This window comes from Phoca vitulina, unplaced genomic scaffold (assembly GCF_004348235.1).
Source record: "Phoca vitulina isolate PV1807 unplaced genomic scaffold, GSC_HSeal_1.0 scaffold1, whole genome shotgun sequence".
Classification (NCBI taxonomy): Eukaryota; Metazoa; Chordata; class Mammalia; order Carnivora; family Phocidae; genus Phoca; species Phoca vitulina.
The window spans coordinates 59,916,763-59,927,716 of record NW_022589704.1 but is presented as its reverse complement, the minus strand read 5'-3'; the positions used below and the strand labels follow the sequence as shown (position 1 = coordinate 59,927,716).

The following is a 10,954-nucleotide window of genomic DNA, read 5'->3' as shown; positions in this document are numbered from 1 at the left end:
AAAGACAAATGGTCACATTTCTGACAGAATGGGTTACACTACATTTTCAAAATTTAGTTTTATATTTTAGCTATTGCCTAAGATGCCACATGAAACCTCTATGAGGCATTTTTTTCCTAAAACTGGTGTATATATCTAAAAAAATGTTCTTCACGTGCAGTGTAATACGTAAGTTCACCACTGGAAAATAAGCCTTCTTAAAATCCGGCCAATGTTGAGTCAAAGATCTTAATATATAACACATACAACATTGTGAGCAGGGACCAACGGACCAGAATACGTTAAAGGGGAGTGCTGGAAGCTTCTCTTTGGAATACTGAAGATAGATGGCCTTGAAGTGGGAAACCGCAAGCCTAGAAATCACTACACGTCCCAGCATACTTTGCGACTACCATTGACCATAACTCCCAGAATGCATTGCTCGAGGCACGCAGGTTTCCCTTGTAGCTGGGGATTGTAGTTCTCTCTGGTCGTGTCACTCTGTAAGACGAGGGTGGTGTGGTTGCTTACCTAGCCGGAGGACATCAGGCGTATTCTTCCAGTTTTTGGCAAAGTGGAAACACTTCGGGCCCCTAGGCTGACTGGGTTCTTTGTCTTATCTTTTGGTTTCTACTTTACACAGGTAAGTTACGGAGGGGCGGCAATTCACGCAGCGGGGCCCCACCCCTTCTTTCCGGGAGCGACCTCGTTCTGGTGAAGCTATTTGTCCCTAAGCTCTCGCCGTAGTAGCCGCCGCCCAACCCTCTTTGTGTGCTTCGCGAAGCCGCGGAGCTAGTGGCGGCGACTCTTGGGAGTTGGGAGTGAAGGAGAGGGACGTTACCCGGACGTTGGAAGCGGGCGGACTCTTTTTCCCATCACGCCAGCTGACAGGTGGGTTGACTGTGCTTCCCTCAAGGCTTTTGTGCCTGCTGTGCCTCACGTCCCGGCTCAAAGGGCGGTTTGGCAGTTTGTGCTGACAGCGCTGCCCGGCCCGGCTCCTGAAGGGGAGAGGCGGGGAGAGCCGGGTGCGGTGATTCAGGAAAGCCGGGGGAGACGAGACCACTCGCTCCCCTTCTTGACCCACCCGAGGATGGCCCGCGGAGCCTCGAGGCTTACTCGGCGCCCTGTGGCCCCCCTCTCCCAGACGTCCTATCCTGGACCGCGCCCTCTTAGTGGTGACCTCAGAGGAAAAGTGCCTCTTTTTCGCCTTGCTCCATTTTATAAATAAAAGTCATTCCTACATGGCGTTGACAGCGTCTTCCCTCCCCGTGTATGTCGGAAAGTACCCGAACGTGGAGGCTGTAGCATAAAATGACAGAGGCTTTCTCTTCCTTGTAGTTTTGAGAAAGTGAACTTGTCAGTCACGGAGCTTCCGGCCTGGGAGGATGAGCCGGTCAGACTTTGCTGTTGGGCTTTGACTAAAAGTATACTTACTTTAAATATAGTTGATAGTTAATGATGGTAAATTTTGTGTTTTGCTTGTCCTGAATATTATTACTATTACACATCATTTACGGGAATTTTGTCTGAGCGCATATTTTTTTAATCAAATTTCTAGGGATGAATGCAAAACTCTGGTAATAGATTTGATCTATGTCATATAGCCTAAGAGCTCTTTAATGCCAACCCATGTCCTCTGTTTTAAGAGTCAGAGACATTGTGTTAAATCTGGGCATGTGAACATTAAAGAGCTTACTGTGTGCTAGCTACTTTGTTCAACTCTGAATATTTATATACATTTCTTTATAATGTTATTCAAGTCTTAGTAATATATTATGCTTCCATATTTAAAAAGTAGAGTTTATATGTTGTCTTTCGATAGCAGTGAACTACCGGCCTCTTGAGATAATTCTCTTCTTGAAGACTAATTTTTTTTAAAAGAGCGCTACTTTTACCAACCTACTGATGATTGTAAATGATTATATGTTTTTTAAGGTCACAAACATGTCAGACAAAAGTGAATTAAAGGCAGAGTTGGAACGAAAGAAGCAGCGGTTGGCCCAAATTAGAGAGGAAAAGAAGAGAAAAGAAGAAGAAAGGAAGAAAAAGGAAGTATGTTTTATTTTTTTAAGTAAACAATGTAAAATAATTGGGTTTAATATCAAATACTTATACCTTTATGTAATACTTTCAGAATAGTTAAAAATCCAGCAGTTGTGACTGCAAATACAGCACTGTAGGTGAATTTTACTTTAAAGAAACCAGGTATGTGAAAATGACAAAATTGATAAATTAAAATATTTTTGTTATTGAATAAAAATATTTCATATAGATGATGCATTTTGAGGATTTGGTTTATAAAATTTCAATTTACATATTTCTCTTCTAGGCATATGTTTATTATATAAAGTAAGGGACATCTGCCTTGTAATAGCTCATAAAACGGCATATATATTATAACTTAGTTTGGAATTTGAATTTACTTATCTGAATGTTTTGCTAGCCTACACTGCTAACAGTTTGTCAGAATAAATAATAGAAAAGAGAAATATATAATAGATTATTTAAGTGATTAGGGAATTTATCTCTTTCATCATGAAATATTTTCCTTGAAATATTTTTGCCAAGCAGTAGGTTTGATATTACCTTAAAGATAGACCAGATAGGTATGTCTTCTGATTTTTCACACCACCATTTCATCATGTATGGCAAATATACATTGACCCTGAGCTGGAGATATTTTACTTGTTCCTGTATTGATATGTACATTTTCCCCAACTATTTGGACAGATTTGTATACTTTTACCACAGATATGTTTTAAATGGTCAGTGTAAGATAATGTTTCCTAAGTGTTACATTAGTACCGAGGTTTCTATTTGCTAGAGACTTCTAGAAATCTCTTAAGGGAAAAGAAAAATCAGAAAAAATTGAATCACAGACCTGTACCCCTGAAACAAATAATACATTATATGTTAATTAAAAAAAAAAGAAAAATTGAAAGTACAATTTTTGTACAGCATTGCTATGATGCTGTAAAGGCCTTTGAAGAATTTTCTAATTTATTCTGAACCTTTCTGTGATACATTATTGTAAGACCGTTGGAGGTTTAAGTTAGCTGTTTGATTAAAAGTTAACTGACAGAAACATGAGTCTGATAGGCAGAGCCATTCCAAAGTAGTATCTATAGCCTTAAACCCTTCAGTACTGAGAGCATGTTTGATTTTTGTTTTCTAAGGATGGCCGTAAGTGGCATAAATAGCCTAGGGATATCTACTACATGATTTACAGCTAATTTAAAAGTTATAAAACATTAGAAGAGATAATTTAATAGTATTAAATAATGAGTCTACTAATACATTGCTATATAATACAGGTAAAGTGTCAACTTGATAATATAGCCTGTTTGGCTATTTTGATGAAGTTCACAGATGACTTTTTTTTAAATGGTATCATAGAATATTATGATTGACAAAATTCACTACAGGTAATTGTGTGAGTAATAGTTGTCTAGGCAAAACAGGGCATCTGAGCCTATTTTGTATATATAAAACTTTTTCTTTGAAGGCTTAAATTTCATTTGTGATGTTTTGGATGATCTGAGGTTATTGAGGCTTATCTAGTTTACCTGGGAGATTTTGCTAAAACTATAGGTGACTGAAATAAAAGCTGGCAATAATTTTGATAACAAATGTTTTGTGTTGTGCGAAAGTGAATTTTAACTTTACCAAATTCAACCATGTTTTTATTATCATAAAAGTAAGACCTATAATTTAAAAACAAAAATAAAAACCTTTCTCCAGATGAATTTTTGACAAACATCCTCTACATAAAACTGCAAAATACAATGAAGACTTCATACAGAAGTTTGAGGTATTCATACTTGATTTTCAACAAATCACATTGTCCATTTACTTAAAATTTGTTACCTGTTAAATAATTTTTTTATAGTGTTGTGATACTTACATCTAAGCTTTTGTGCGACTGGGGGAGGTTTCCACAATTCCTAACTGTGGATAGCAATTTCATACTGTAGATAAATAGAAGTTGACTATACTTTTTGAATTTATCTATTAGGAAGAACTTTTGTGGGAACTCCTTGATTACATATCATTTGGAGATTACTTACTAGCACTCTATTGAGAATGGTTTTCATTTAGTGAGTATAATGTGTGTTCAAAACTAAGTCACCCCCCCCCAGAGTAAACAGTGTTAGCACACATTATTTAAAGTACACTTTTTTGGCAAGCAGAAATGTTTCATATCCTACGTAAATTTAAATTTTTAACTTTAAAAATAGACTGATCAGAAGAAGGAAGCAGTTGCGCCTGTGCAAGAAGAATCAGATCTTGAAAAAAAAAGAAGAGAAGCTGAAGCATTGCTTCAAAGCATGGGGCTAACTCCAGAATCCCCCATTGGTAAGGATAAGAATATATCCATTTATAAGAGCCAAGAATAGATGCTATTCAGCTCAGACATATCTGAGATGAATGTGTTGACTTTAATATATTTTGCATATTTTTCTTATTTGTGTCTCTTAAAAATGATTAATCTTATACTTAGAATTATCTTTTTTCACATGTGCCAATACATGGTTATTTTGTTTGTTTAAGAGAGCTGCAAGATTATGTGTACTTATTAACATACACTGAACAACCAATTGACTTTTCTTGTTAAATCAGTAATTTATTTCAACATTTGTTGAGCAAGTTTTCTGTGCCATACTGTATTTAGCTCAAAGATGACTGATTCCTGATCTTAACTCTATATTTTTTTCTATAGGTTAAGGAGAGGTATAATGAATCAAAGTTCTAGAAGTATATTAGTTTCAAAGGTATAGGAGTGGAAGGAAAAAATAGCCTTCTGCTCTCACTGCTAATAACGGAAATAATATTGGTAGCCTATTTTGACAGCAATTTGACTTGTTCTTTTTTGGGCCATTCATTTTGATAACAGTACTAAACCAAAAAGCTGAAATAGTAGAGGTACTGAAGACAGTCTAGTTACATGTCAGAAAGCATTAAACACTTGCTTAAAATAATTCTGACCTGGATGTTGTTACATAGTATTTTAATTTGACATGGCCTGTGTCATTTAGGCTAATTCCATCTGGTTCAGGGGACAAATACCAGAAGTAGCAACTGCTGTTTGCCTGTTGTGAACTACAACATGACTTTTTCTAGAGCTGATATTTCTAAAAAGGTTTCAAGATGAAAAAGCTGGTTACTCTCATGGTCTGCTTCATTGTTATTTCTTTCACCTCATTTGCCTTTTCCCTAATGGTAGAATTTGAAGATTCAAATATATTTATATGTCTTTATTTAATAAGTTTACATTCATATTACAATTTTAAAAGTAAATGCATCAGAACAGTATTGTTAATAAAATAGTAACTAAACTAAGTTGCTTATTAGTTGTATAGTCTTTGATCAGTTTTTCTGTCATTGGCTTTGTTTTCCTCCAATAGGAATTTTTTTTCCTTTTCTATTTTTAGGATTTCAGTTTCACTGAATTCACATGTTCATATTTCTGAGTCCATGGCCCTCCTCCATTATCGAGTCTTGAAAGACTGTTCTTCGGAGGGGGGTGGGTGTGAGTGTGTATGTTTCTCCCTCATTCCCCATCTCCAATTCCATTCCATTTCCCAGTCTTGCATTAAGTACCGTTCTTGCATTTTTAACATATGTCCTTTTGATCTGTCCTACATGTGTTTACGTATTTCAGGGTTTCATATATATATGTGTGCATATACGTTTTATACACATAAACGACATTGTGTTATATGTATCATTCTGTTTGTATCTTTTTGTCAAGCAGCATTTGAGACCTGCCCATGTTGCTGAATACAGATCTAGTTATTTATTTTTGACTGATGCATAATATTCCATTATATACCATATTTTACTTATCTGTTCCCCAAATGATAGGCATTTAGATTGCTTACATCTCTTTGCTATCACAATCATCACTGCAAAGAATATATACTTTCCCTTTGAGAACTGTGGAAGAGTTTCTCTGGGGTGTATGCCTAAGAATTGACTTGCTGTGTTACTGTGTATAAGCTTACTTACATTTATTAGATTCTATGTACCACTCTCAAGAATGACTACAAGTTTACCCTCTCAATGCCAGTGATGAGAAAGTAACTATTTTACCATATCCACATCATCACCTGATTTTCTCCAGCTTTCCAATTTTTGCCAACTTGATGGGTATAAAGTGGTATACCAAAATGTTTTAATATAAATTTATCTGTTTACAGTGAGGTTGACCATTTCTCAAATATCTATTATTTTCTCTTCTATGAATTGCATATTCATATCTGTAGCCCATTTACAATTAAGAGTTTTTTATCTTGCTGTAGGATTCCTTGTATATTTTAGAGGAGGACTTCTTTGTTTTAGTTTTTAAAAAAAAAAACCTTCTCCCAGTCTATTACCTGTTATATAGTATCTTTCATTGAACCTAATTCTTCATTTTAATATGTTCAAATCCTTCATTTTGATAATAGTCAGGCCTGCCAATTATAACCCTTTTTTGTGCTTTTTGGTCTTTTTTTTTTTTTCTTTTAAGAAATCCTTTCTTTGAAGACACAATATTATATTTTCCTACATTTTTTCTGTTAGGCTTTATAGTTTCAGCCTTCACCTTTAGACATTTGGGTTATATTTTTGAATATAGCATAAAGTAGGGATCCAGTCTAGTTTTTCTCCATATAGTTAGCTAATTTTCTCAGTACTGTTTATTAAATAGTCCATCCTTTCCCTCACTGATACTGATGCCAACTTTGTCATACAGTTTCCATATATTCATGACATTTCTGGGCTCTGTATTTTCACTGTTATCTAATTTGTTTGATTCTATATTATTAAACCACAGTTTCAATTACTATGGCTTTGTATTCTATGTAATTTTCTTGTACGGTCCATATTCATTGGCCATAATGGTTATAATTTTAAAATAAATTAGACAGCTTTCCCTTTTGATATTTTGTAGAACAGCTTGTAAAGAGTAGATGTTACCTGTTTCTTTAAAACTTGGTAGAATTCAACTGTAAAACTGCCTGGGATTACAACTTTTTTTTTCTAGGGGATAGTTGAGAATGGAGGTTATTCACCATTTCAAGTCTCTTTTTAAGGTTATAGTCTATTTAAGTTTTCTATTTATTTTTGTATTGGTTTGATTTTTTTAAAACAATAATAAATATTTATTATCTCTCATAGTTTCTGCCTATCAGGAATTTGGTAGTGGCTTAGCTGAGTGGTTGTGGCTCAGGGTGTCTCATGGCATTGAAGTGAAGATGTCAGTCAGAGCTGCAGTCATCTGAAGGCTTGCCTGCTGCTAGGATTTGCTTTCAAGGTGCCTCACTCACATAGCTGGCAAGTTGGTGTTGGCTGTTGTTGGTGGAAGGCCTGAGTTCCTATCCACATGGGCCACTCCACAGAACTGCTGGAGTATCCTTGCAGAATGTCAGGTTCTTCAGAGTGAGCGATCCAAAGATAAAGACAGCTGGGAAAAAGCTATTATTTTTATGACTTACTCTTGGGAGTCATCAGTTCCACTACATTCTTCTGTTGATTGGAATTCACAAAGAATTTGGACATTCTTTAAAACTGCCAGAATATTTGCAACAAATTCATAGGTCTCTTCATATTTTGAGATGATCATATGCTTTTTTTTCTTTTAATGTATTAATTTGATGATTTATAATGATAGCTTTTCTAATGTAAAAGCATCTTACATTCTGGAATAAACAATTTAGTTATGAGATGATTTTTTTCTTATGCATTGCTGAATTCATTTGCAAGTATTTTGTTTAGGAGTTCTTCATCTATACTCATAAGAGAATCATGCCTATAATTTTTTTCCTTTTATTATATCTTGTCTGGCAATTATAATAGATATAGTGGTTATAGTAGCCATATTAAAGGGGTTGTGTGGTTTTCACCTTCTTCTATTCCCTGACAGATTCCTAAAGATCTTTCCAGTATTTTTTTTTTAAATTAGGCTTGAAGAATACAGGATACAGTTGAAGGCAGTGTCTACCAAACTTTCTTGACAGTAACCCAAAATAAAAAATACATTTTATATCATGACCCAGGATGGATACTTGTTTTTCTTTTCACTACAGAATGTTTTTAGTAAATATTTTTAAATTATAGAAGTGTAAAAATACTGCTAGACTATTCAAGAGGATTTATTAAAAACATCAATCTCTTCTTTTCCTAAAACAGACTTTTTTCTTTTTTTGATTCTGAAAATAATGTTTTTTAAAAAAGATATAGCTAATAAAATCTCTTTTAGCTTCTCATCATTGGTAGATTCTTATTTATTTGGTAATTGACTGCTTTTTGTCAGAGATCCTTGAGAGCAGAGAAAAGCACATTTTTATCCCTGGTGTCCAGCACAGACTAGACACTTAAATGTTTGTTCAATTATTATTAGGTCGTATGTCTTTCTACCTTGTAAGGCCAAATAAAAGCCATCTGCTTTAAAAGCAAAAACAAAATCTGATTGTTTAAATTTCAGAAAAAAACATAGTGGAAATTGAAATTTGAACATTTGAACATTTCATAAAAGAAGCATGGCTTTTTTTTTTAGACTAAGTGGCCAGTCTTAAGAAAGTTAAATTTAGGTACAACTTTCAAGACATGTTATATCCAATGTGGAGTTCTTAAGCATTGATGATTGAAAAAAATAAAGTGAATCTCTTTTGTATGTATAACTACTGTTTTGAACATCTTGTAAAGAGATGAAAACAGACACTGTCAAGTACTCTGTAGCCTGAGTCTGTATCAGTAGGGCACAGAACATTGATTAGTATGATGGTTTATTATCTGGATTTTCTTTTACTAGGAAAAAACAAAAGGACTTTGCTAGTCAAAAATGAGTATTGCTTCATTTATTTCCCTCACACTCCTTGTAACTTTTGAATACCTTAAATCTCATTTTTTCCCAGTTTTATTGAGAAATAATTGACATATATCACTATGTAAGTTTAAGGTATGTTGTATGATGTTTTGATTTACGTATATTGTAAAATAAATACAATAGGTTCAGTTAACATTCATCATCTTACAGTATACTAAGCAGGAAAAAAAATTTCTTCTTCTGATGACAACTTTTAACAATTTTTGTATGTATCATATAACAGTGTTAACTATAGTCTTCATGTATGTTATATACCTAGTACTTATTTATCTTATAACAGGTAAATCTGATTTTTAGATGGAATGAATGCTTCCCATGCACCAAGTCATTTCTTCAAGTTTAGCCTAATTTTAACAAATTGTTCATTATAGTATTTTAATACCACAGAATTTTATTTTTATTTATTAATTTCTTTTAAAAAATGTATCTGATGCTCTGAATTACATTGAAGAGAATAAAGGAAACGAAACATTTAGAGATTAGTGGAGGATATTTAAACTTCATTATCAGGAGAAAGAGGCCATCGAAGGGGAGAAATTAATATTTAAGAGAGTTAAGGTTTAAAGCAGTACCTTTCAGGACAAAAAGAGGAAGTTACGAGAAAGTTATTTAAATGTTATTATTCCAGGCTAAGAGTATCCACAAGGGGGCATTATTGTAGTGCGGGCTATGTTTGAGTATTAAGTATCCTAGATTAGCTAGAGGAGGCTTTACAACTTTGGGTTAGCTCAGAAGCTCACTCCTTCCATTTTACTGTCTCTACCAGCTTCTACTCCCTACATTCACTTTCCTTGGCTGTTCACCTTTTCTAGGTTCTTCTTCCTGGCAAAAGCCCCTTCTTGCCAGAGGCTTTCTTCTACTTGAAAAATAATTGGGCTGTGCATTATCCTTCATCTCTAAGACGTTTATGTGAAGTTCTGAGTGGTCAACTCAAACTTAATTCTAATCATAAATCTAGGTGGATTCCTAGGTGCTTTCTGGTTTAAAAATATTCTAGGTGTTCCTTTGCAGGCCAAAAGGCAGCAATGTTGATTTTATATCCTTGGAAGGCCAAGATCTAAGCTGGCAGGAAAGGCCTTCTTGATTGGGTTTTTGTTCTAGATAATTAAAGAGTCACAGTCTTTTCAATATTACTTACGTGATCAGTGAATGCCATGGTGTAGATTTTTCACTTTACTCCATGTTTCTCGTCTCATTCTCAAAGAAGGAAATAAGTATCTTCTCTAAACTTCTAATAAGTTTAAATTCGTTCAAATATTCACATGTGTTAACGTTAAATCTTTTATTTTGTGCCTTTTAAAGCCTTGTTTTAGGCTATTTTATAGATATAAAATATATAAAATGATATATATTTTTATATATATATAACTGGAATAAAAGTAATGTGATTGAATCACTGTTCTTATTAAGCTGATTATATCTGAAGATACTTGGCAAAAGCTAATTAGTAGTGGCTTTTGTTATTTTCACAGCTGTTTGGACTCTAAAATCATCTTTACAAATGAATTCTAAAATTGAGTCTTTTTGAGATTTGAGACTCTTGAGTGCAGAGGTTTTTTTAATCTCCCTGAATGCATGCTGTTTGTTCTTGGGCTTGTTTGTTGAATCTGGGAGTATGGTGGCATTGCCTTATTGTGCAATTACGGTAATCTTTGATTTTTCTAGACTAATTAGGTTGAAATATGGTAGTGACCAAACAATACTACCATTCCCTTTTTTTCTGTTAATATTACTCCTTTTTCAATAATGGTAATTTTCTTTTTCTAGGTTTGTCTCTTCTGTAGTATACATTATTTATTATTGCAAGATGAAGTGGGTTAGCCAGATAATAACTTTGAGTCTTTAATGAGTCCTTTCTCTAAACTGGCTTGAAAACTATCTTTTGTGAGAAATGATACAGTTCTGGGATGGAGATTTTTATTGAATTACAAATGTGATGCCATGGTGATTAACCTTGCTTCTGACTGACAAACTATGATAATTTAGTAGCATCACCCCTGTAATTTATTTTTTATCTTGGGAACTTTTATTTCTGACACTTTTATTGGCTAGGTTAGTGTATTTATGTACATATAATTACTGTTTAATCTGTTTCCATAAAGAATT

The 10,954-nt window shown here is 34.1% G+C and overlaps 1 protein-coding gene across 13 annotated transcripts in view; it reads left to right on the top strand.

The window, feature by feature from the left end:
• The first annotated feature begins 340 nt into the window (after positions 1-340).
• DYNC1I2 (dynein cytoplasmic 1 intermediate chain 2) overlaps positions 341-10,954 on the top strand; it is a 54,002-nt gene continuing 43,388 nt past the window's right edge. For 3 of the 13 annotated variants that reach the window (XM_032408262.1, XM_032408217.1, XM_032408235.1), the window contains exons 1-3: positions 705-870; positions 1,915-2,031; positions 4,218-4,335. In XM_032408262.1, coding sequence (XP_032264153.1) covers positions 1,924-2,031; positions 4,218-4,335 — 226 coding nt within the window. In that variant the 5' untranslated portion in view covers positions 705-870; positions 1,915-1,923. Of the gene's footprint in view, positions 623-651; positions 871-1,914; positions 2,032-4,217; positions 4,336-10,954 lie in introns of those variants that run through there. The other 10 variants (XM_032408260.1, XM_032408200.1, XM_032408239.1 and 7 more) reach the window with 6 other exon arrangements.